Source organism: Dama dama, chromosome 13 (assembly GCF_033118175.1).
Source record: "Dama dama isolate Ldn47 chromosome 13, ASM3311817v1, whole genome shotgun sequence".
NCBI lineage: Eukaryota > Metazoa > Chordata > Mammalia > Artiodactyla > Cervidae > Dama > Dama dama.
This window is the reverse complement of record NC_083693.1, coordinates 39,071,408-39,096,008: the sequence shown is the minus strand read 5'-3', so window position 1 is coordinate 39,096,008 and position 24,601 is coordinate 39,071,408. Positions and strand designations below refer to the sequence as shown.

Below are 24,601 nucleotides of genomic sequence, written 5' to 3'. Positions count from 1 at the left end.
GCCGCCAAAGCCCCAGATGCCCACAGGGGGATGGCACAGGTCCCTGTGCTCTTGGGCTCTGCCCTTGATGGATGTCACATTCTACATCCAATACTCCATAAAGAAGGGCAATGGAAGAAGGGAGGGGCCCCTTCTTCTCTGAAAATTTACCCTTGTTGAACTCTGTGACGGGAAAGCAAAGGCACACGAAGTGTAAGTGACTTGCCCGAGGTCACACTGCTTGAGTGTGGCAGAGGCAGGATGCAAGCCGATCCTGGGTGGGATCATGAGTTCAGCCCTCTCACTGAAGGACAGGAACCCCAAGGCCACCAGGGAAGTCACAGAGACATCGGCCCAGGGTCTGTGCCCTTCTCTGCTGCCTCTCTTGACACTTTTGTTGTTGTTCAGTCGCTCAGTTGTGTCTGACTCTTTGCAGACCCCATGGATTGCTGCATGCCAGGCTTCTCTGACTTTCACTGTCTCCTGAAGTTTGCCCAAGTTCACGTCCATTGAGTCGGTGACGCCATCCAACCATCTCATCCTCTGCTGCCCTCTTCTCCTTTCACCTTACATCTCTTCCAGCATCAGGGTCTTTTCTAATGAGTTGGCTCTTCACATCAGGTGGAACTTCAGCTTCAGCATCAGTCCTTCTAATGAGTATTCAGGGCTGATTTCCTTTAGGATTGATTGGTTTGATCTCCTTGCAGTCCAAGGGACTCTCAAGAGTCTTCTCCAGCACCACAATAGCAATTTCTCACAAGCTCTCTGAATCTTAGTTTTCTTGGCTATAAGATGGGACCACTAATACACATCTAAAAGGTTTTGATGAGGATTGTTTGCCAAAGACAGTAATGCTTCTGGCACATATGTCTCAACAAATATGAGTTCCCTTCTTCCTTCTCTTTAGCTTGTCCTGAAACCTCACAGATTGCTTGAGGCTCAGACAAGAACATTGCCCTCCCTCCAGAAGCCTCGGGTTTTGCCAAAACCCCTGGGCAGGCCTGGGAGCTGGGCTCTGCATCCTGGATGCTTCTGCCCTGAAACCCAGATCCAGATTCGCTTGGCTTGCCGTCCTAACTCGAGGCAGCGAGTGCAAAAGTTAGGTTAACTTCCCCTATTATTAACATTTCCAGGACTGTGTTCCCAAGTAAATTCTGAACAATTTTCCAAAAGAAAAAGAAAGAAATGAAAATGCTCTGTCATCTTGAGCCTCCCACTCCTCAAAGGCAGGGCTAAGTGGGTTCTCTGGCAGATGGACTCTCTGGGACTCTGCTCAGCTCCCCCATATCTGTCCCTTTTCCCCCACCCTACCCCCCATCATGATGGTCTAAACAAGCAACCAGATCTATTACTGAATGGAATGGCTTACACCTGTGTTTCTAAGATGAGTCTCCCTGGCGAATGTCCCAGGCCTGGCTCCTGGCCCCAGAGCTCTCCTTTCTTTATGATGGAGTCAGCTCTCATCATGGGCTCAGCTCCTCTCCAGCTTCTGAGACTGAGGTTGTCAATGGTTTGTACCAACAGAAGGAGCCCGAGGCTGCTAGTTACCTTGGTGGCTTAATTTCAGATCGTCCTTACTGTGGGCCTCACTGTGACCTCCCACCTGGAGTGTTACCTCTACTGTGTCAGCTCCCATAGCGTCCTGCAGCTGCCCACGTGGCTAGACTTCCCTCGTTGCCTGTAACAGTTGGACCTGTTACACTTCCTCGGGGAAGTGTTTGCTTCCCCGAGCCATCCTCATTCTCCCTCTCTCTCATCTGTTAATGTCTGCTCTGTGCAACTCCTGGGCATGGAAATTTGGAGATGAAGGAGATACAGCCCCTTGTGCCCTAAGTCCCCAGGACTAGCAGAAGAGACAGGCATTAATGAGACAGCTACAGCCCAGGGTGGCCAGTGCTCTGTTGGAGTGATGCATAGGAACTTTGAAAAAAAAAAAACAACAAATGAGGGAAGAAGCATTGAAGTTCACTCAGAGGAGTCAAGGGTGGTGTTTCAGTTATTTCTTGCTCCAAAACAAACCACTCTAAAACTTAGTGGCACAAAAATCCATGCGTGTTTACAGATTCTAGAGGTCAGGAATTTGGACAGAGAGCTGTGGAGCTAGCACTTCCCTGTTCTATGATACCTTGGGCTTCAGCTAGAGTGACTCTAAAGGCTGGACGTGACATGAAGATTGGGTGTCTGGGCTGGGCTGGCTGAAGAATGGGCTCAGCTGGGACTGTTGACCAGAGCATCTACTTGTGGCTTCTCCAGCATGGTGGTCTCAGGGTAGTTGGGCTTTTTACATGGTGTCTCAGGGGTACCAGAGTGAGTGTTCTCAGTGAACACGGTGGAAGCTTCATATACTTTTATGACCTAGCCTCAAAAGGAATGCAGTATTACTCCCAACATGTTCTATGGGTCAAGCGGTCATAAGATGGGGTCATAGAATCCACTTCTTCATGGGAGGAGAGGCAAAAAAAAAAAAAAAAAATTGCAGCTGTGTTTCAAACTGCTACAGCAGGTCTCCTGAAAGAGACACTCTGAGCTAAAATTTAAAGGCAGAGTAGAAATTAGCCAGACAGACAAAGTGGGGAGGGTGTCCCAGACTGAGATATCAGCATATGCAAAGGCCCAGGGACACAAGAGTGGGTAGTATTACATGAAATAAATCAGATTTCCTAGGAACTCAGCAAGATATCCTGCCTGTCTCTCACCAGGCAGCCATTCTCTGCTGGTCCTCCCCAGACTGCCAGGGATCACTGTGCCCCAGGGTTCAGACACTAGCTCCCCAACTGAGGGCTCATCTCAATCAGGGATTTAAATGGCATATCTACATCCGAGTGGTCCCACCTGACTCCCCAGGCCATCGTGAGTATTCAGGGATTTGCCACCTGGAAGAGGCTTGAATACAGTCTAGCCATTCCCCACACGCATGTTCTCATCTTCAGCTCTTGATTTAGAAGTCCTTGCAGCTCAGCCAAAGCTTTCTTGGTTTGGTTTCTTAAAGCACTGAAGACTCTGTGTCTGTTGGCTTGAATCCCAGCAATTCTTTCCATAATGGTTATTCCTTTTGATTGTAGGCATAAAAACTCAGACTAGATTAAACAAAAAGGGGAAATTATTGGTTCTTGTAACTAAAACGTTCTAGAAGTGAACTGTGGAGTTTAAACAGTATCAGAATTCTATCTCTTCCTCTAAGCTTCTTAGCTGTACATTTTTCTGTGTTGACCATTTTCAGGCAGCATCTCCACAAAAGTAATGACCATTGGCTTGAAAGCTCTAGGCTTAACAAATTCTGAGAGCCAGAAAACCCAGCCAATAGAGGGTTCCTCTTCCCTGGGCCCCCTTCCTTTCCAAAGAGGGTCTGACTGGCCCAGCTCCGACCACATGCCCCTTGCCAGAACCAATCACTGGGGCCATGAACATGTAGTATTCTGACTAGCTATGACTGAATCAAGCTAACCCCTAGTGGGGTTAAGGGTTACCCCTGCAGTAACCACATAGAATCACTTCATTTCAAAATATAAGGTTTCTTTAACTAGAATGGAAAAGGAAAATGTGAAGGGCAGGCAAAATTTAGCTGCTATGGTCCCAGGGCCACTAGAACAGTTGCCCAGTTTGTGCACTGTGCAAGGGAGGATGGGGTGCCTTCTGTATTTGCCCAGAGAGCATTTCTTTTTCTAATTCACACAAAAGTGGACATGTGGACTACTGCCAGGCTTTGCAAAGTCGACCACACACTCTCCATTTTCCAGTGTTTAAATACTGCCTGGAAAATCCCTCCTCCTCCTTCATGTCGTTGTGCAAATGCCTTCTCCCCCCTGCACTGACTGTGATGAATCATGAGTTCCCCATGTGTGCTAAGCTGCTTCAGTTGTGTCTGACTCTGCAACCCCATGGACTGTAGCCCACCAGGTTCCTTTGTCCGTGGGATACTATAGGCAAGAATACTGGAGTGGGCTGCCATTTCCTACTCCAGGGGATCTTCCCAACCTGAATTCCCCACAAGCTCTCAGAATTATGCCTTCTGCCTCAGTCAGGGTCATACAGTTGAACAGTTGTGTTTCCTCATCTGTATCTCCTCACCGGGCCAAAGATGGGCTCCAGGAAACCAGGGAGTGGGTGTGATCTCCCCTCCCTGACTGGCAGGAGGGCTGCACAGGTGGGATCTGTTAAGTGGATGGGAAGAGACCAGAACCATCCTCCTTGCTGCCCTAGCCTCTGTCCTAGCTGTGGCTGCAGAAGCCAATTATAGGGGAATGCGGGCCAGGCACTTTGGTTACAAAATGACTATTGGCCTGACCCATGCCAACAGTCTTCTTTCTCCCCTCTCCCAGCCCCCGGAAACCTTGCCCAAAGGAAGGGGCCTCGAATGGTGCGTCCACAGGACCACCGCCCAAGGCAGGGGCTCCGGAAATCTAGCACCTTTCTCCAGGAGGCCTCTGAGGAAGAGAAGGTGGCTGGGCTCCATCGGGGCCTCACCGAGGACTGCCAGGCCACTGCTCCAGGGCTCAGCTCTAGCTCCTGATTAAAACCAGATCCAGGAGCTTGGAACCTTTGGTGAAACTAGATACTTATCAATGGAGGCAAAGGAAATATACTGTGGGAGGGAGGGAATCTGGCCAACAGCCCAGCAGCCCTGGGCTGGGCAGCAGGTTGAGCTTTCCTTCTGAAAGGTCCCCAGGAGCCCTTGCTATGTGAGGTGATGACAGCTCTAAGAAACTGGAGACTGGAGGAACACACCCACTGCTCTGTCACTTGGTTCCCACTTCTTCTCTTTGTCTGCTTTTTTTTTCTTCAGTTAGAAGGCCTGGGTTCAAACCTACTGCCAAATTTAGTCCATTTGGGGTAAAGTTATTTAGCCTCTCTGAGCTTCAGTTTTATCATCTGTAAAATGGGGATTAAAAACTGTGCCAACTTGATTAGTTTATTGTAGGATTAAAAGTGACACTGCCTGAAAAGTGCTTAGCACAGAACTTGGGACAGCTTGTGTCCTGTTAGTCGCTTCAGTTGTGTCCGACTCTTTGTGACCCTATGGACTGTAGCCCACCAGGCTCTGCTGTCCATGGGATTCTCCAGGCAAGAATACTGGAGTAGGTTGCCATTTCCTTCTCCATGGGATCTTCCGGACCCAGGGATCGAACCCGAGTCTCAAGTCTCCTGCATTGGCGGGAGGGTTCTTTACCACTAGGACCACCTGGGACGCCTTGGGACAGAGTACACCCTTATTAAATGTCAGTTATTGTTATACTGTCTTTTTTTTTTTTTTTTCTATGAGAAGTCATTTGGTATCATTAAACTGTAAACATTATTTTGTAGTCCCTTGAAGAGCTCTCATTTTCCTAGGCCCTGGGCTTGGGGCACATTTCTCCCCCACAGCAGGATACCTGGCTTCTGACTTTGCCTTCTCACCCCAGCACAAGGTGAAGGCGACAGGCCGAGAGGGCTGAAGCCAGGCTAGGAACCTGGATGAGCTTCCAGGGGCTTCCTTGGGTGGGAGATGGGGCTGGGGGTTGGGCCTGGTGCTGAGGTGTGGGGGCTTACCCTGTGCTCTCGGCCTACGACTTCAGTGGAGGAACTGCCTGTGCCCCTCAGGTTGGAGTGGAGCTGGTGCCCCAAGGTGGCCCAGAGACCCCTCAGCCTGCGGGCGAGACAGAAGCTGGGATGGAGAGCAACCCCAACTCCAAGGGAGCCTCCCGGAGCCCTGCACCGCCCCCGCTGGCGCCGTGAAGCTGCGCAAGAAGCTGGAGCTGAACCCCAAGGAGTTCCAGGACATCAAAGCTCTTCAGAAAAACCCCGAACAATCTGCCAAGCTCGTCAAGCAGGAGAGGATCACCCTGGAATCTGCTCAGGCTGCTGTGGGGCTCACCCTAGGGGTTCTCTTTGGGAAGGTGTTCAGCTAAATGACAATCTGCCGTTTCGAGGCTTTGAGGCTCAGTATCAAGGACATGTGTAAGCTGTGGCCCCTGCTGCAGAGGTGGGTAGATGGAAATTGACAAGAATGAGAATCTAAAAAAAAAAAAAAAAAAAAAGAATGAGAATCTGCGGGAGATACGCAAGGCAGAAACCCATGCAGGCCTGGAAGAGTATCGAGAGTTGAGTGAGAGGCAACCTGGACAGCAATAGGAAGAACAGAGGCTTCCTGCAGTGGCGAAGCCCACTCTGCGGCAGCCTAGCGGCCCAGCATTTTGGGCTTGAGAAGGATGTGGTTCTGCAACCATCGCCAGAAGGGCTAACAAGCAAGCAATGACTGTTCATTCCCAAGGAGAGGATTTTGAGGTTGCTGCAAAATCCTTGAGGTCTCTTTTCTCAGGGGGGCCAATATCCTTTCCTGTGGTGCAGGGCCCCATTTTGGTACCCCAGGCTATGGGACCCCTCACTTCACTAGTCTGTACTCCTTGGTCCCATTCCCTGAAGGTGAGGCCTTTCCCCCAGGAGTCTGTCACTGCTCTGGGCTCTCCCGTGCGTTCAAACCACAGGGCCTGCCCGTCCTAGGAATGGGGGGCAGAGGAACAGGAGAGCTAGAGAGAGAACCCTGTGGGTTTGTACTTGGGGTGGGGGATTAAGTTCTTCATTCACTAAGAGAGGAACTGGGAATACAAAGGGTTTGGGGGCAGGGAGTTTGGGAGAACTGGTTGAAGAGAAGGTGAAGTTCAGTGATGCTCTTGATTTTAATCCCCACATCAGTCATCACTATGTTCTTCAATAAAGAAGCCTGGGACCTAAAAAAATGAATACAGTCTCTGGTGATCACAATAAGGGAAACATTTTGTGTCACCAGTGGTAGAAAAAGCATTGGCTCTGGGGTCAGACAGTTCAGGATTGTAATCCCAGCTCTGCCATTTACAAACTGGGTAACTCACTCCAAGGACTTTACCTTTCTAAACCTCATTGCTCCCACCTATAAAATGGTATTACCTGACCTGCCTACGTCCCAAGATTGCTGTGCGTGTCACAAAGGATACATGTGTGAAGTGGTACTGGAAACTGTACAGAGACATACACCTTGGTCATCATTATCTCTGCTTCCAATATTGTGCCTCTTTGCTGTCTTCTCTTCTTTTCTTTGGTCCTTCTCTTCCTTTCCCCAAAGCCTTGAGGCAAAAAACTTCATGGGTTCATAGTGTTAGGAGTCAGGAGACCTTTGAGATCATGGGTTCAGTTTTTCTATTAGAAACTACTTGGGGAAACACAAAGAAATTCAGATTCCTGGGCTCTATCCCAAACCTCGATGAGAATCAGGATCTCTTACTTTTTAAATGAAAATTTGTTTTGAATTACAAAAGTAATCCATACTCTTTCTAAATGAATTCCAGCAATACAGAAATAATGAGAGTTAAAAACAGCCAATTCTCAGAGGTAACTGCTATTTAGCAGTTTGGTGTGTATCCTTGAGGGTTTTGTATTTGTCCTGAAAAGAGCTGACCATGTAGTTTATATTTTTCCCATTAAACAAGATCGTCACTCATTTTTAAAAATGATATAGCTTGGACATCTTTTCACATCAATACACACGCAGGCGCCTCATTCTCCTTGACAGCTGCAGAGAATTCCATGCTGTGGTTTATTGTGGTTGGTTTAACCATTTCTCTGTTGGTGGACATTTTGGATTCCCCCTGGTGATTCATATGCAGCCAGTCCTGCCTCTGTTCACATTTGGCAACCTCTGCTTTGCACAGATGGGGAGTCAGAGCCTCAGGGAGGGGATATCAAGAACAAGAGCAACTTACTCACAAAGCAAATTAGTGGTGAAGCCAGGCTTACAATTATGATCCTCTCATGTGCTCTTTGCATTGAACTATGTCATTACAGTTATTATTTTTTTTAATGACCAAGGGAACTTAATATTTTTCTGAACCTATTCCTGATAGGAAGAGAAAAAAAAAAACCAACAACTCAGTGTTAATTTTGTTTTGTGTATTTCTGAGAATTGGGTTTACCCCCAAACTTTCTCAGAGTTTTCACATTTCATTATGTTCTTTGTAAAAGCCCATGATTCAATAATTTTTCCTTGCAAATTGTTTGCAAAGCCAATTTTTTTGAATGCTACAATCCCCAAATCTCACTTCTCCTGAGTATGACTATTCTTGGAGACCCTGATAAAATTTCACTTCAGGGACCCCCAGGCCCTCCCCTTCACTCACCATAATTGATGAATTTTCCTTTCCTGGAAACAAATGGAATTATACAATTGTGACTGTCATCTATTTTCTTATTAAGTAAATTTCTCCAAGTCCTGTAGGTAACTTTCCCAGAAAGATAAATTACCCAATTGTAACAAATACAATGCATAATATTTGCAGAACCCTTGTGAGAATCTGCCCTTTGCCCAGAAATTGTGCTTAATTTTCCTACAAAAGGATGGACCATTAATCCCGCCTCCTGTGTAGTAAAGAGAGGTTTGATTGGAAGTGACTCCTGCCCATCACGTTACATGCTCTTTAAAGCAGATGCCCTCAGAGCTTGGTGGTGAATTGCAGACAGATGTTTCCCAATCTACTGCCTCTACTACAAAGGGGTTAGTCAGAAACTACTCAGATTTCTGAGTAAAAAGGAAGAGATGTCATTCTCAGAAAACTGACCATATTCAGCATTGGTAACATCTGAATGTTGTTTAGGACTGTCTTGGGCAAAAGATAAAGGGAACACAGGACTACAGAGTGACTCTTCTGTCTAGTACTTGCCTCTTGGGTCCTAGAACTCTGGCTTCTACCTTAGAATCAAACTAGACCCCTCCCCTGGCTCCTAAATCGTGACTTCTATTGATAAATCCCATTGCCTTCCAGAAGGACTGGACTTCTTCAGGAAATGGGTGATTCCAGGTCTGGAGCAGGAAACACATAGAAGGAGCCTGGAACATCGTGTCATACCAAGGAATTTACCAAAGATGACCAGGGCCCTCCTGAAGGACTCAAGAGTCAATTTGAAAAGGCTCCCCCTGGGGAAAGATGGGCCATTTTCAGCATCTATAAGGATAGCAACTGCAATGAATTAAAACACATCAGCTATGTTTAGAACCACAAATTCAAGTGACTTTCAAAAAGGAAGCAAAAACAGGGACTTCCCTGGTCTAGGGGGCACTTTGAATGCTTTGAATGCAGGGGGCACTGGTATGATCCTTGGTTAGGAACTGAGATTCCACATGTTGCATGGTGTGGCAACAAAACAAAACAAAACCAACCAAACAACAGACAGACAAACAAACAAACAAAAACTCATCAAAAATACACTGCTCTCTTTTAAAGGATGTCAAGAGGACCAATACATGACTTTGAAAACTAGTAAATACAGGGAAAGAATCAAACTTTGATTCTGCCTTTCCTATATAAGGGCTTCCCTGGTGGCTCAGACGATAAAGAATCTGCTTGCAATGTGGTAGACCTGAGTTCGATCCCTGAATTGGGAAGATTCCCCTGGAGGAAGGAATGGTTACCCACTCCAGTATTCTGGCCTGGAGAATTCCATTGACAGAGGAGCCTGGCTTGCTACAGTACATGGGTTCATAAAAAGTCAGACTCGACTGACTGACTTTCACTTTCTATGTAAACTATACCTCATGATAATCACATAGAAGATGAAAGGAATTATCTTTTAATGGAAATATTCCAGCTCAAAAGTGAAGAAATAATGATAGAAGTAGAATCCCCAGGTTTCAACCTCTAGTGAAACCATGACTCTAGGCAAAGGTCACTAGTGGCTGCTAATGTCACAGAGAGGCAAACAGACATCACGAGTCCACTGAGGGACGTACAGCAGACCCATGACCTCTGCAGAATTCTTGCCAAGAAAATCAAACCTGAATCTAAATGAGCTTGTGGCTCTACCTACCACTTCTCAAGAAATACAGGAGAAACAAAACATTTTAAACAACACCATGGAAATGTAATCATCAAAATTTAGACTATAGGAAAATTTCAAGACAAACAACCAGTTTTTCCCACAAATACACTGTTTAAAAAAAAAAAAAGATGAGGTAGAGGGGAACTTACAGATTCAAAGAAACTTAAGAAATGTATCAATCAGTCAGAAAGTATGGCTATTTCAATCCTGATTTGAACAAATAGGAAGAAAAAAATTATGAGACAGGAATCTCTGAACACTGACAAGATATTTGATGATATTAGGAATTATTTTTAATTTCCAAAATGTGAGAATGATATTGTAGTCACTTTTAAGGTAATTATTAACATCTAGAGAATGGCAACCCACTCCAGTACTCTTGCCTGGAAAATCCCATGAGCAGAGGAGCATGGTAGGCTGCAGTCCATGGGGTCGCGAAGAGTCGGGCCCAACTGAGCGACTTCACTTTCACTTTTCACTTTCATGCATTGGATAAGGAAATGGCAACCCACTCCAGTGTTCCTGCCTGAAGAATCCCAGGGACTATGGAGCCTGGTGGGCTGCCATCTATGGGGTCACACAGAGTCAGACACGACTGAAGCGACTTAGCAGCAGCAGCAGCAGAGACAATACACTGAAATACTTATAAGTAGAATCTTAAAATGTCTAGAATCTGCTTCAAAATAATCCAGGCGAGGAGAGCGTAGATGAAACAAGATGGGACACAATGGTTGTTGAAGCTGGGTGGTGGGTATATGGGAATCATTATACAATTCTATTTTTGTGTATGCCAGAGATTTTCTATAATAAAGAGTTAAAACAAAAAACAACAACAAAAAAAACACCTCTCAATCCAGAGAAAGAAGTCTTTCTGATCTTGACAAGCACCTACTATGATGACCCTGGGCAAATCATTTCTCCTCTCTGAGTTTCATCTCTTCACGGTTGAGAGCGCTTACAAGCAAAGCAGCCCTGATGAGTTGGGATAAGCACAACTGTCCAACCAATTTAAGGGTTTTCAGTCAGAGAAGACTTCAAATCTACTCTGACCCACATTTATCTGACCATCGGGGACTTTGCAAAAATGAACTTTTCACTCAGTGACATACTGCTTTTCTTTTATCTTAGAGGAGATGGTTTGCTGGACATTGGGGAGGGCAGATATAGATGTAAGAGACATTTTTGAGAAGGTCCAAGGACTTTCCAGACACCAATGAGCTTTAAAGTAAAGGCGGGAAGAGCCCTGGAGTGTATTCCCAGAGGACAGATGGCTCTGAAAGCAGTGGGTGGGGTTAGACTGGTGGTACGAAAGGTTGCATTGCATAGTAGGCTGGTTGCCCTATGTTTTCTTGATAACATCTGCTGTTCACTTGGAAGTGTTGGCTGCCATGATGAGGAGAAGAAGATGAAGTAAAAGGGAATTTGAGGGACTTCCTGGTGGTCCAGTGGCTAAGACTCCAGCGTTCCCAGTGCAGAGGGCCTGGGTTCAATCCCTGGTCAGGGAACCAGATCCCATATACCACAACTAAGAGTTCACATGCCCCAACGAAGATTGAAGATCCCACCTATTGCAACTAAGATCAGTGCCACCAAATAAATAAATAAAATTTACAAATTTTAAAAATAAAAAAGAGAATTAAGAAAGATGTTACAATATGCACAGAATCTTAACTGCCACAGAATATTTTGACATTATTTTTTCCTGTGAGCAAGATGGCACATTGTCTAGTTCCATAGCAGTGGTAGTCATCATCAAGACAAGACTTCCTAGAAATCTGCAATCCAGACAGGCCCCTGTCCTTTCCATCACCTCAGTGTATCAGCTTGAAATGCTTTTACTTGCAAGTATGGAAACCACTGAATTAACAAGCTTAAACAAACAAGGGCTTTTTTCTTTTTTTAGATCACATAGCAATACATCCAAAGAGAGGTAGGGGTTGTACTGTCTCAATGAGTCTGAGCTGACATCTCCTTTCCTCATGGTTATAAGATAGTTGCACCAGCTCCAGGCATCACAATCACATACCATATTGAGAGGCAGTAAGATGTTGCCTTCTCAGGCTCTCCTCTCTTATCAGGAAGGAAACGTCTTTCCCGGAAACCTTCTGAAAGACTTACCTTTATGTTTCATTAGCCAGAACTGGGTCACATGCTCAACGCTAGTTGCAATGCAGGCTGGGAAAGAAAGCATTGACTTTCCTAGCCTCTACTGTAGGAGGTGGATGGAAGGGGTGCTGGGACAAGCAATCAGTAAGTTTGCTTCTTCCAAGTTTTCCTGCTCCTGAGCAGGGTTTCCTGCACTATTCGAACTTTTATTTTAAATGAGTCTTGCGATCTCTATCCCCCTGCCTCTGAGATATAATATGCTATGTGTATTATATATACTACCTACCTGAGGGATTTCTCTTACTGTTGGATGGTGTTTGAGTTGAGTACTGCTGTTTGTGCCCATATGTCTGCTTTCCCTTGCAGACATCCATTCAGGAAGGTTTAGATCTTATAAAAACTGTTGGCCCTTCATCAGTCAGATAATCAGCACATGTTTACAGAGTTCTCCCCATTTGCCAAGCCCTGTGGTGGGGCAGTAGGGGGTGGTGGGGGAGGAGGCAGAGATGGTTAAGCAGCCATTCCTGGCCTCAGGGACCACACAGGCTGGTTGGCGGAAAATGTCAGAAACCTAGGAGATGTGGAATGACAACACAGGACCACAATAGAAGCCCTTCAAGCACAAGGCAGGCGGTAATTGTGAGCCTGATGTGGGTGCAAAAGACGTAGAGAGACGCCCTAGAGGAGGTGAATGCAGGCCTTGAAAATATAAAAGATCTGAGAGACTCAGAGGAGTGGGAATCAGGGTCTGGACCCATGTGGCTACAGGGCAGGATTGTGTAGAAATCTCTAAAGCTCTTTTGTTGTCCAGTCGCTGAGTTGTGTCTGACATTGTGACCCCATGGACTGTAGCCGGCCAGGCTTCTCTGTCCATGGGGTTTTTCAGGCAAGAATACTGGAGAGGGTTGCCATCTCCTTTTCCAGAGGATCGTCCCCACCCAGGCATGGAACCTGTGTCTCCCATGTCTCCTGTATTAGCAGGCAGATTCTCTACCAGAAGCCACCAGGGAAGATAAATATAAAGCTTTTAGTACTTTACAAGCCTTAATTCCACTAATCTCCACACCAACCAGGCCAAATGGATTTTATTGTCTCACTTTACATAGCAAGGGACTAAATAATTTGTGAAAGGTTTGCTAGCCAGCATGGAGGATGGCTTAATCAGTTCCTTCCTACCCAGTTCTTTCCCCTCTATTCTTCCTTTTCTAAAAGGTTCTGCCCACTAGCCCAGGAGAGGTCACATGTCTTAGGCCTGACCAATCATTGTATTATGTTTCCCTCAATTGTGATTGGTCCAGGGGTGGTCATATGACCTGAATCTGTTCAATAAAGAAGTCAAAATGGAGTCAGAGATGGAGGGGTAGAGGGGTTTGCCTCAGATTCTAGGGCCTAAGGCCCAGCTCCTGAAGCTTTTGTTTGAATACCGAGAGTTTCCCCAGCATTCTTCACAACCAGGTCAGCACTTCCTTAAAAAAAGAAAGCAATAGCTTTATTAAGATAATTCGTATATAATTCATCCATTTAAAATGCATAATTCAGTGGTTTTCTTGGTGTGTTTGTAGATTTGTGCAACTATCACCACATTAATCTTAGAACATTTTCATTACCACCGGCCCCCCCATCCCAGAGAATCTTTTTACTCCCATTTCCTCCCGTTATGTCCAGCCTTAGGCAACCACCAATCTGCTCTGTGTCTGTATGGATTTATCTGTTCTGGACATTTCATAGAAATGGAACCACACGCTCTGAGGTTCTTTGTTACTGGCTTCTTGCACTTAGCGTAGCATTTTCAAGGTTCAGCTGTGTTGTCGCAGAGTATGTTCCTTTATGCTGGGGCTGGTTGGGGTTGGGTTTCTAGTACTTGCAAACCAAAGGTGTGGCCAGGAGTTGAAGCCAGGTGTGACAGACACCAAAGCGCTCATTCTTTGCTTCACCTGGTGAGACCAAGACATGGAGGGTGCCAGAGAGTTTGACCTTTCTGTCGCAGACCATGGGTTTGCTGGGCAGAGGAGTGACGTGTTTAGAACAGCATCATAGTGAGGTTTTTCTGATGACAGTGGTATTTTGTGTAGGTGTTCATCCTACATGTATGTGTAAATTATATATCATATGTAATGTGTCTGTGAGTTGCTTGGTCATGTCCGACTCTTTGCGACCCCATGGACTGTAGCCCACTAGGCTCCTCTGTCCGTGGAATTCTCCAGGGAAGAATACTGGAGTGGGTTGCCACACCCTGCTCTAGGGTATCTTCCCGACCCAGGGATGGCAGCTGGGTCTCCCACATTGTAGGCAGTTTCTTTACCATCTGAGCCACCAATGTGTATACACACAAATATTTAAAGGTTGATAATTATAGCAGCAACTCCCATATTGGGTCCCATGCTAATGTCTCGTGAGCAGTGTTCAAAGAGGGATGAGAAACACTGTTCCTTTTTCTCTGGAAACTGAAGAAGAAAAGGATTCAAGAGAAACAGGCTACAGCCTCTGAGTCTAAGTAAACAGTGGTGCTCCAGACAGTCCTGGTTCTCCCCTTCCTTTGAGGCGCCACTCCAGCCCCCTTCCTCCAAGAAACCATGAGGCAACTCCTCCTAGATGTAGGTAGTAGAATCTTTGAGAAAGAGCTGAAGTTCCCATTAGCAAAGTAGTGTTCTGGACTGCAGAGGTGTGATAAATCAGGTAAAGGTGTCCTCGTTTACACACAGGTGGTGGCACCTGGGCCTTAGGTGTCTGCCCATCAGGGTGTGAATTCTTTGAAAGTGAAAGTATTAGTCGCTCAGTCATGTCCCACTCTTTGCAATCCTGTGGACTGTAACCCATCAGACTCCTCTGTCCATGCAATTCTTCAGGCAAGAATACTGGAGTGGGTTGTCATTTCCTTCTCCAAGGGATCTTCCCCAACCAGGGATCAAACCCAGGGTCTCCTGCATTGCAGGTAGATTCTTTGCTATCTGAGCCACCCAGGGTGAGCTCTTTAGGGTCACCTTAAACCGGTCATCTAAATTGGGCCTCACCCATGCCCACCCAGCCAACTCTGGCCTGGCTCTGCCAAGAACCCCTGTGCCTAGGATGGCAGGGAGAGATGCCCAAGAAGCCGGGCAAGCAATGCAAATTAGGGCAGGGGCAACGGTGGGTCCCATGGGAAGGCAGAGAGTGTAAGTTCCACTTAAAAAGGGGGAAGTTGCTAAGCCAACTGTTGCCCTGTAAGAGATGCCAGATTTTCCCAATTTTTCTAAGGAAATAGAAATGCAGATTTTCATATGAATTCTCCTGGTTTTTCGAATGTTAGAGTTGGTGACTGTGGATTGTTGTCCTTTTGCATGTTGGGATCCATTCTCCTCTTGGCTATATCCTAGGAGGGTAACTGTTGTGGGCAGTACCCTCGTCCCCCCACCTGCCCACTCTTTTGCCCTCTAGATTCCAGATGGGTTTGGCCAGTGGACAGAGTAAGTAGATCAGAGATTGAAAGTTGGGTGGTCAGTATATTTAACCCCCTTGTTCCAAGCCAGAGACTCTCCCCCACCCTCTGAACCCCCTTCTGCCCACATACTGGGGCTTTGGCAGTGACCACATTCTTCCGTGGACTCCACAACTCTTGTACGTAGTGGTCTCTCTTCCAAGCTATAGCTCTTGTGGTCTGATGACCTCTCTGTCTGTCTCTCTAGGGGAGTATACCAGCTCCCTACTGCTGGTCTCTGAGTACCTCACCATCCTTTGTTGGTTCTCTTCACCCCATCCTTGTAAAGGCCTGTGTAAATAGTCCCTTCATTCTGAGCACTCCTCAATTAACCCTTTCGAATGTGCCCTCCCTTTTCTGCTGGGAACCAGCAATATATCAACTAATTCAATTAAAACACCAGCATAGTGAGGTCTAAGCACGCCTGGATCTGCATTGTGAATCCTTTCAGAGGGAGCCCAGCTCGCCACCCTTGCCATATATGCCAAGCTCTGCACCAGGGCAGCAGGTAGAAGCTGAAAGCCCCTACGCAGACCAGTGCAGGGCTCAGGTCAGCAGGATCACCAAGACTTTCGTGGAAACTAAAGAGGCAGTCCAAAGAAGGAGAAAGCCTTGAGGTGTGTACACACAGTTTAATGACTGATGAAACCATACAGATGCCAGACTATGGAGCGCCAGGGACACAGAGGCACAGAGCCTTGGGGAAAACACTACAGCATTACTGTACTGGGGGGACATTGGGATCACCTAACGTTAATACCGGGGAAGAGGAGGTCCGCTGGCGGCTCAGAACTATGACATTCCTTGGGGGAACATGCATCCCACCCCCAAAGTTGGAGCAAGCTGGCCGCCTTCATTCCCGAACATAAATCCTCGTGCAGACCACGTCATCGGCGCCGAACGTCTGCAGGGAAGGAAAACCAATCAGTGCAGATGCCTGTGCAAAAATGTTTAAAGCATATCGCTAATAAGGCCACTTACTGCCCTGTTAAAAACTCTTTGTAACAGACATTCAATTTCCTGTGCTGTGTGTTCATGCTCAGTGCTAAGGATTTTTTTTTTCCTCCCTTGAGCTCTGCACTGGCAGAGAGGCAGCTAGGGTATAGAATTATATTGTGTGCAGTTTTCCTTTGCTTCTGGAACCTGGGAGTGCTGACATAAAAAATGCAAGTTTCCTGGCTTTGGTTTTTTAAATTAAACTGAAGTGGGGGTGGTGGTATGTCATACTGGACATTTCTGAAGTGGTTCTGTCTCTTTTCAAGTGATTTCAAGAGGACAGTGGGCCCGGGCCACTGAGCCCTGGGATCCAGTAATGAACAGTCAGGTGGGATATCCTTGGAAAGGGTGTAGAAGTGCCTTCTAGGAAGTGGCTGTCCATCCTGACACCTGAGATGTTGTGTCAGTAATACTCAAGGAACCTGTGAGCTAGAAACGTGATCTTGGTTGCAAGAGCATGACATAGGCCTCCAGACCTAGGCCTGCAACTCACAGTCGGGTGAGCTGGGGCACCACTCTGATCTCTTGGACAATTTGGAGATGAAGCAGGAGGGAGTTGAGGGCAGGAGTGCAATTGAACAAGATGATCCCACAGTTCTTTCAGCTACAGTTTTGTGACTCTTTGTTTGCTGTGGAGAGGGCACAAATCATTCCACAAATGGAGGAGGACCATTTTCTTCTGGCCTCTAAAAATACATCCCTGTAAGTAAGCTGTCTCAACTCTTCCAAAAACTGGCAATTACTCACAGGCCTGCTCCCCTGGGTCTCTCACAGATAACTGGGACAGAAAAGGCCATATGTATATTAAAAAAAAAAATTTAAGACAAACAAATAGGATGTCTCCAGTCTCTCGACTGACGTAGGTATGTTTGTTTGCAGACATACATTTTTATGTGGGAGAGTCCCTATCTTTCGAATTGTCAAAAGGGCCTTAGGTTAAAAACCCTGAACTAAGAGCATGAATGGGCTTCCCTGGTGGCTCAGTGTAAAAAAAAAAAATCCCCCTGCAATGCAGGATCCACTGGAGACATGGGTTCCATCCTTGGGTCGGGAAGATGCCCTGGAGGAGGGCATGGCAACCCACTCCAGTATTCTTGCCTGGAGAATCTCATGGACAGAGAAGCCTGGCAGGTTACACAGTCCATGGGATCACAAAGGGTCGGACACAACTGAAGCGACTTAGCACACATGCATGCAAGAGCTTGAACATACTTGTATCTTCCCCTGGGTCACTCAGTTGGTCATGAGATGCTGTCAGAGAACATGAGTTGGGACATTATTCTAAAGTGTGTTTCAGGGAAATACTAGTCATTAGTGATTATGAAGGAATCAAATGCTCATCACCAGCCTAAATAGGGAACTGCTGATCATACCGGCACAGCTATACCTCCTCTGGACACCTTCTCGGTCTTCCTCCCTCTCCTCATTAGTGAGGAATTAGCAGATGATGCTGGGTGCTGGGGGAGGGTGAGGCAGGGGTTCCCATAGAAATTCACCTCTCAAATGTCCAGACCTCTCAGAACCACGTCAGTTTTCCAAAACTCTTCCAGCTCTATGGTCATGGAGTGTCCCACGGCAGGCCAAAGTTTGGGGGTTGGACTCTTTACCTGTGCTGGAATGATCGACACCTCACCCAGGCATCAAATGGCCTCACGAAACAAGAAGAAATGGCTACATTTCCAATCGCGTTCGAAATGTCCTTCTCAGCCCGCAAACTATTCTGAGAGGTTCCTGAAAGAAACTCTCCACACAATGTTCCAGAGTGGTTTAAGGGACTTTACTCAGTTTTCAAAAGAAGGCAAGTTATAGCTCGGGGTTGCTGGGAGAGCTTATTTCAAGTTAACTGGAATAAATTGCCTCTTGTTTATAGAGACGGCATTTCCCTATGTTTGGATTTATTAATGATAATAACCCTTGGAACAAAAGCCCATATTTTAGATCCCAAATGCCAAGAATTAATGTTCCCTTTGAGGCTCGTATGTATGTATGCATGTCTGCTGAGCCAGGGAGAGAGGCAAGGGTGGAGATGCAGTGGGGGAGCTGGAAGTGGGGGAAATCTCCTAACAGAATTGAGCCAGTGTGCGGGCTGCTCAGATACTACAGAGATTAATAAAATCACACTTTCTCACCAAGCACACCGAGCCTACTTAACCCTCAGCTACCCTCAAGAACTCTAAAAATCATCTCCCTCTTTGCTATCCATGGTCCCAATGAATATGTCCCTTTTTCTCTTAAATTTCCATCTCTTGGCCTCAAATTGCTCCCCCAACCCCATCAATGTATTCCTGCCCTGGAAACAACATTAACCAGGTTGCAAATGAAGCCAGTCCTTTCTCTGTGAAAGGAGGAAATCTGGGAAATCATCTCAGGGAAGGACAAGAAGCAAGAGTGAGATCAAGCGGCCTCCACTGGAGTAACAGAAACAGCTCAATTGAGGGTCTTCCTACAGAATAAACATGTAATTTCAGGGCTGAGAGGGACCTGGATGGGGGGGAACCAGGCTTTAGTCCAAACCCTCATTTTACAGCTTGGGGAGGGAAGGGCCAGGCCTGGGTCACACAGTGAGTCCTATCCTAGCATTCCTTGCCACCTCCTTTCCCAACATTTCAGGGTGACACTCATTAAGACGGGGCAAGCAGGCAGTTTTAGAGGGGAGATGTTAACAACAGGCCTGATGGAGAACAAAGGATATCATTTCCTGGTTACCCACAACAGCTTTCCCATTTTCTGGGGTGGGGGTGGTTGCAGGGAGTGAAGAGGCGGGTGGGGAAGGCTGTTGTCAGGAAAGCTTGGTCTGTTCTGAAACACAAAGGGAGCATAACAGGGAGCTGTCCTTCACCCCTGCCTCCCCCCACTTCCTATGCTCCCCCAAATAAAGGGGAAGGAGGTGTGTGATTTAACTACAGAGGTTTCTAACTTAGCCTCAGCAGGTATATTTTGCATGACCAGGGATGTTTAAAATACTTCAATCTGATTCCCTGATTACCCTCTCCAGTTAACCCTCAGACTGTCTTAACTTAGCATTTCTTGTCTGTCTCCCGGAAAGCCTTTGGAGTCTGTAAGTCCAGGGCGGGGGTCGGGGTCTTGGGGGTAAGGTAAAAAGACTTCCACTGCAGGCGTACTGAAATTTCTGAAATCTTTCCTAGAGAGCAAAGTGGAGAATGGTAAGGTGAGGAAAACCCCTTCCGCAGAGTGAACTCTGGGACCTCGCAGAGCCCACGCACGCTGAGCCCAACTGGAGGGGAGGTTGGCTTAAGCAAGTCAGCAGGTCACCACCGGGATGTGTGGGTTTGGATGGTGGCCGGCAGCACAGCATGCCTGCTCTGCCCCCTGCCTCCGCTCTCCTGCCAACCATCTAACAGTGATTTCCTCTGGCCTAAACTGTCATTTTGAGCTTTTCTGCTCACATTTTAAGCCAGGGCATACAGTGTCTCTCCCTGAATGGGTGAGTGAGGACAATGTTGGTGGGCCCCACTGCGGGCAGCATCTGGAAATCTTCGAGCTCCTTTTAGGCTTGGGGGGGCGGTCTCACTCACCAGGATGAGTTCGTCGTTGGCCAGCTCACGGGTCCAGTAGGTTTTGGGGCCGTCCCCTTCCAGGAGAGTTTGTGTGCAGTGGATCTTGTTCTCATTCTCCCAAGTGGGTAAGCTCTGCGGGCAGGAAAACCATTAGTGACATTAATTACAGTCTTGGCAGCGGGGAGCAGAGACAACAATGAGCACGGGAGAATAATTGCTGTGCAGAGAAGCAACACATGGTCCCTGTCAGCAGCGCACAGAACCTTCTCTGCTGCGCCTTATTAAGCCCAAATTCAGAGGGCTGACCACAGATTTTATGGGAGCATAAATATACCTTATATCACACACACACACACACACACACACACACAGAAGCAGCAAAGCCTCAGGCATGCCTTACATCATCAGGAATAAAATTGAGATCATACAATGATTCATTTATGTCAAAATGGACTCCCCCTTCAAGCAATTTGGTTGTTCAGGGCAAAAAGCTTCACAACAGAAATACAAAATTTTAGAATGGTTGACACCATGTTTGTGACCACATCTAGTCAGCAAATCAGGAGCTGTTCCTTGCACGGATTTGGGGATAATGCCTTTCTTTCTGTTTGCACTCAGCAGATGCAGTACACAGCCTGCTCTGATAATCCTGAGTTTCTCTGACTCTGAGAATAAAAACACTGCCACTTCCCAGGTTACATCTCTCTAGAAAAAAAAAAAAATTTTTTTAAAAGATCTGAGGGTCTTCATGCTGTCGGAGGTAGGAGGCAAAGAAGGGATTCCCCTGTAGTTTTCCCTAGTGTCTGCACGAAGCAAAATGCCGTACCGCGGGGCGAGGCGGCTGTACTGAATGTGCACATACTGACTTTTTAACTAACACATGGGACACGTTCACTAGGCATCGTGGGGATGGAAAAAGCCCTGCTCCCCAGGCTGTCCCGTGAACCTTTGATTTCTGATCAGAATTACTGTCTCCAGCAGTACTCACTGTTGGATGTACCCAAACTGAGTCCTGCCTGTTGCCAGGCCTTTCACCTTAGACTCCCAGACCCTCCCTCTACGCTGAAGAGATGTCCTCTCTTTTGTTTTTGCAAACAGAGCAGTGACTGAGGGCTTGGATCTTGCCAGCTCCAAGCCCAGATATCATTTTCAGGCTGTGCCAACTCTGGGGGTCAAATATTGCTTCATGGGCCAGGGTACTTCTGGGGGGCTGTTTCTATGTCCTCCCAAATCCAGTGCCCAGAGAGTCTCACTCTAGATCAGACAGGCAGGGCTCCGGAAAGGTGAAAAACAATTTCTCACTCTCTGGAATGCTATGAGTTTTTCTTTTTTCAAACCTTGGGGGAGAGGAGGGAGACATTTTGTCACTTTTTAAATAAGTGGTAGCATCGGCGATTTTTCCGTCTGTCCTCAAAATACATGGGTAGCCAACCTTCCATTCTATTCCAGAGACCAACCAATGGGACTTTGCCCATCTAAAAAAGGAATTTACAACCCCTTGCTCCAGTCCACCGATTCATCCCAGGGGCCGATAAATGGAAACAGAATTCTTGCCCTTGAGGACTAAAAGAGGGCACTCAGTCCATTTTCCGGGCAGAATCTGCGTTGCTTTTGGAAAGATTTCGTCTTTTCCTTTAAGGAACCTAACTGAGGGCGGGCAGGAGAGGTACCGGGGCCATCAAGACTGCTGAAACTGGATCCAGAGCATTCCCAAGGGCCCAGGGACCTGGGAGGGCGGGACGCCAAGAGCTGCGGCTCCACCTGCGACAGGAAACGTGGCAGCCGCACGGCCGGGCAACCCGGCCCAGCCACCTCCTCCTCCCCAGCCGCCTGCGCTCGCGCGAGGATCGCTGCAAAATGCCGCAGAAACCCCTGCAGGGAACGCGGTGTAACCCCAAAGCCCGCGCTTTAAGCGCGGCTGTTAGCACCCCGGGAGGCAATTTAGGGATGAGGTTGGGAGGGGCTGGGGTGGGACTTTCTCCCGAGCCCAGGGCAACGCGTTGCATAGATCCTCTGGGCAAACAGCCGGTGCACACGCCCTGCAAGGAAGGCGCGCCACAGGCTGCAAAAGCAGACGGGGGTCTCGTCTGGCTGCAGCGGTTCCTGGGTAGGGAGCGGGGATCCGGGAACGCTGCCCAGACTCTGGGACCTCACCCTGCACTTGCGTCCGTCCACGGTCTCCTCCTCAAAGCCTTCTCCGACCTTGAAGTTGATCTCGGTCGTGCGCACCGTGGTGGACGTCTTGATGTAGAACTGATCCCCGTCCTGGCGGATCTCCACGTGCGGCTTGGACGCAGCCGCCACGGCCACTTTCCTCAGCATGGCGTTCACACCTGCCCCGGGAAGAACGAGGGCGACCCGGGTTCGGGTCACGGGGTCTCGCCACCCGCGCCCACTGTCCCAGAACTGGCCCGGCATTTCCCAAACCCTCTGACTATAGAAGAGGGACTTACAACTAAACCATTCCTCCCCCGGCTCTCGCCCTGATTTTCAAGATGCGAAACTGAGGCTCAGAGAGGGTAAATGGCTTTCCCTCGGTAGCACGTGGTAGGGCCTGTTCTCAAAATGAGCCCCCAGATTTAAAGTCCCTGACCCTCCCAGGATTTCAGTAATAATATCTCCTCGCGATGATCCAGCGCGAGATAAAGGCTGAGCCGTCGGGGAAAGCGCCAAGGATCCAGCAAACGTTCGCTGGATGAGTGGATCCCGGGCTCTCCTCGCCACTTCTAGATGGGATGCTCCTTGGAATTCGCCCCGATCTAAGGCACCCAGGGCTCCCTCCTGCCTGGTGTTGGTCCCTAAAGCCGACTCCCCGCGGGCCCCGGGGCGCCTCCGGCCGCTACTCTCCGTCGGGGCGCGCTGCCCGGGCCAGCTTACCCAGCGCCTTGAGCAGCTCGTCGAAATTCTCGCTGCTGCGCATCTTCCAGGTGCCGGCGAAGTTGGGCATGGTGGCAGCGGTGGCGGCGGCGGGAAGGCGGCGGCAGGCACGGACAGCTGCGGCGCAGCGGGCACACTCCAAGCTGCAAAGGCGGAGACTGCAGCTCTGCGCCCAGCCCCACGCGCCTTGAGTCACCGGGAGAGCGCCCCCAACCCCCTCGCCGCTCCAAGCCCCGCCCCGCTAGCCCCGCCCCCGCCCCCCGCGGCCTCTACCCAGCGTGAGCCCCTCTCCCAGCCCGACTGTGCCCGCGCTCTGCCTCTTGGCGGTCCATTGGCCAGGGGTGCAAGCTTGGTACCAGCTCTCCTACAACTCTGGGTGGGGGGCGCCTCTGCCACCCCCAGGCCACCCACATCCTTCTTTAAAGTGGGTGGTGGGAGAGGGTTTGATGTAACAAAATCGGCCAAGAGGAGAAAATTGTTGAAGCTCGGCGTTGGGGCTTGGCGAAATCATTATACCACTCTCTCTACTTTTGTATATGTTTGAGAATATACATAATATACAGATAAAATAAGTGGGTAGTAGGTCCACCAGGGGATGAGAGCCACCCTGTCCCCACTCCCAGGCATGCCTTCTGGATGCGCCCAGTAGGTCGCCTCCACTCCCAGTCCTGGATCCTATTCCGCAACCACCACCGACCCACCTAACTTCCGCTCCTCCACCACCACCACCACCACGAGCAGGACCACGGAAGGAAGTGGCGGAAAAGCCTCAAACCTCTCCAACACCGCCCGGCGCTGCTGCGGGGAACCCAGGATCGCGCGAGATTGCGGGCTCTCCGCGGTGGTATTGCGGGAGGGAGCCCAGGTCGCTGCACCCTGTGGGTAGCTCAGAGAAGGGTGGACTGAATAAGCTCCAGAAGCCTGGATATCAGCGGCCTGTTTTGCAGAAAAGTGAGACTTTGCACTTGCCGGCAGGCTGGGAGGGCCAAGTGGAGGAAATCGCCTCTTTTCTCCCTTTGATCCGAAATAACGGCCCAAACCTAACGCCCCCTCAGTGCCTCCGCCACCAAAGTACAAACACTTCACCACAGCTCTTAGAGCTTTGCACGCAGACCCTAAAATCCCCTTCCAGTCTCTTCCCACTCTTCTGCCATCAATATGCCTCGGCAAACTGCACAGCCCAGGATTCTGGGAGCTGCCAGGCATCTTCCCACCTCTAGTGCGCCTGCTGTGCAACCGTCGGGGAAAGCCCTTTTCCTCCTCGGGTAAATAAAATCTTGCCCACTCATGGAAGTCCACTTTTATGCCATCTCTTTTGAAATTCAGCTTCCTAATCAAATATGATGATTTTTCTCTGAACCCGCTGAATTCTGTGTTTGGTCCTGCTCTTGTTAATCCTGCTATTAACTGAACTCCTGGAGGGCAGTGATTGAGCCTTTGTCAACTTGTGCTCTCTTCCACAGGCTTAGCCAGGTGGGGATCAGTCAATAAGCATAGATCTGAGGAGGGTGTATGTACCCTGCAGCCCAGAGGTAGTGTGGGGGCGATGATTGCCAGAGGGACTGCAGGAATTAAGTGCCTGCTGAACAGGGCTCTGGCCTCTGTGGGTGCCTGGGGCTGGGGTCCTGCTCTCAGGCCCCGAGGAGCTGCCCTAGAAAACAGCTGAGGACAGGAGAGGGGAGAGGGGCTGTCCCCAGCTGGGAAAGGGTGTGGGCAGGGCCAGCTTCATGGACGTGAGACCTGTGTAGTCACACAGAGCCATGCATTTAGGAGGGCTTGGTGTTTGGTTCAGTGCTTTCCTACTGCCGTCTTGAAATTATTAACCGCTTTTGGGCAAGGGGTCCTGTAT

General features: G+C 48.4%; 1 protein-coding gene and 1 pseudogene across 3 annotated transcripts; one reads left to right on the top strand and one right to left on the bottom strand.

Annotated features, from left to right (window-relative positions):
• The first annotated feature begins 4,220 nt into the window (after positions 1-4,220).
• Positions 4,221-6,456, top strand: LOC133068005 (POU domain, class 5, transcription factor 1-like; annotated as a pseudogene).
• A 9,525-nt stretch (positions 6,457-15,981) lies between these two features.
• CRABP1 (cellular retinoic acid binding protein 1) lies at positions 15,982-23,703 on the bottom strand. Of its 3 annotated transcripts, none has more exons than XM_061159634.1 (5): positions 23,454-23,684; positions 22,753-22,895; positions 22,030-22,208; positions 19,894-20,007; positions 15,982-16,265 (listed from the first exon to the last, which is right to left on the bottom strand). In XM_061159634.1, exons 2-5 carry the CDS (start codon positions 22,820-22,822, stop codon positions 16,215-16,217), a joined length of 414 nt encoding a protein of 137 aa, XP_061015617.1. In that variant the 5' UTR covers positions 22,823-22,895; positions 23,454-23,684; the 3' UTR covers positions 15,982-16,214. The 3 variants fall into 3 exon arrangements, with proteins under 3 accessions (XP_061015617.1, XP_061015615.1, XP_061015616.1); XM_061159632.1 differs by lacking the exon at positions 15,982-16,265 and adding an exon at positions 19,338-19,499 and having other exon boundaries at positions 23,454-23,703; XM_061159633.1 differs by lacking the exon at positions 15,982-16,265 and adding an exon at positions 19,338-19,499 and having other exon boundaries at positions 23,528-23,703.
• Between the last annotated feature and the right edge of the window lie 898 nt (positions 23,704-24,601).

Bases quoted from the DNA above. Each gene is read 5' to 3' on its own strand.
- CRABP1 (XM_061159632.1), bottom strand. From the start codon at position 22,822: ATGCCCAACTTCGCCGGCACCTGGAAGATGCGCAGCAGCGAGAATTTC. The intron at 20,008-22,029 runs GTGAGGTCCCAG...TCCTGCCCGCAG, and splicing joins TGGACGGACGCAAGTGCAGG to AGCTTACCCACTTGGGAGAA. The intron at 19,500-19,893 runs GTGAGTGAGACC...TTTGCTCTCTAG, and splicing joins CCAACGACGAACTCATCCTG to GAAAGATTTCAGAAATTTCA.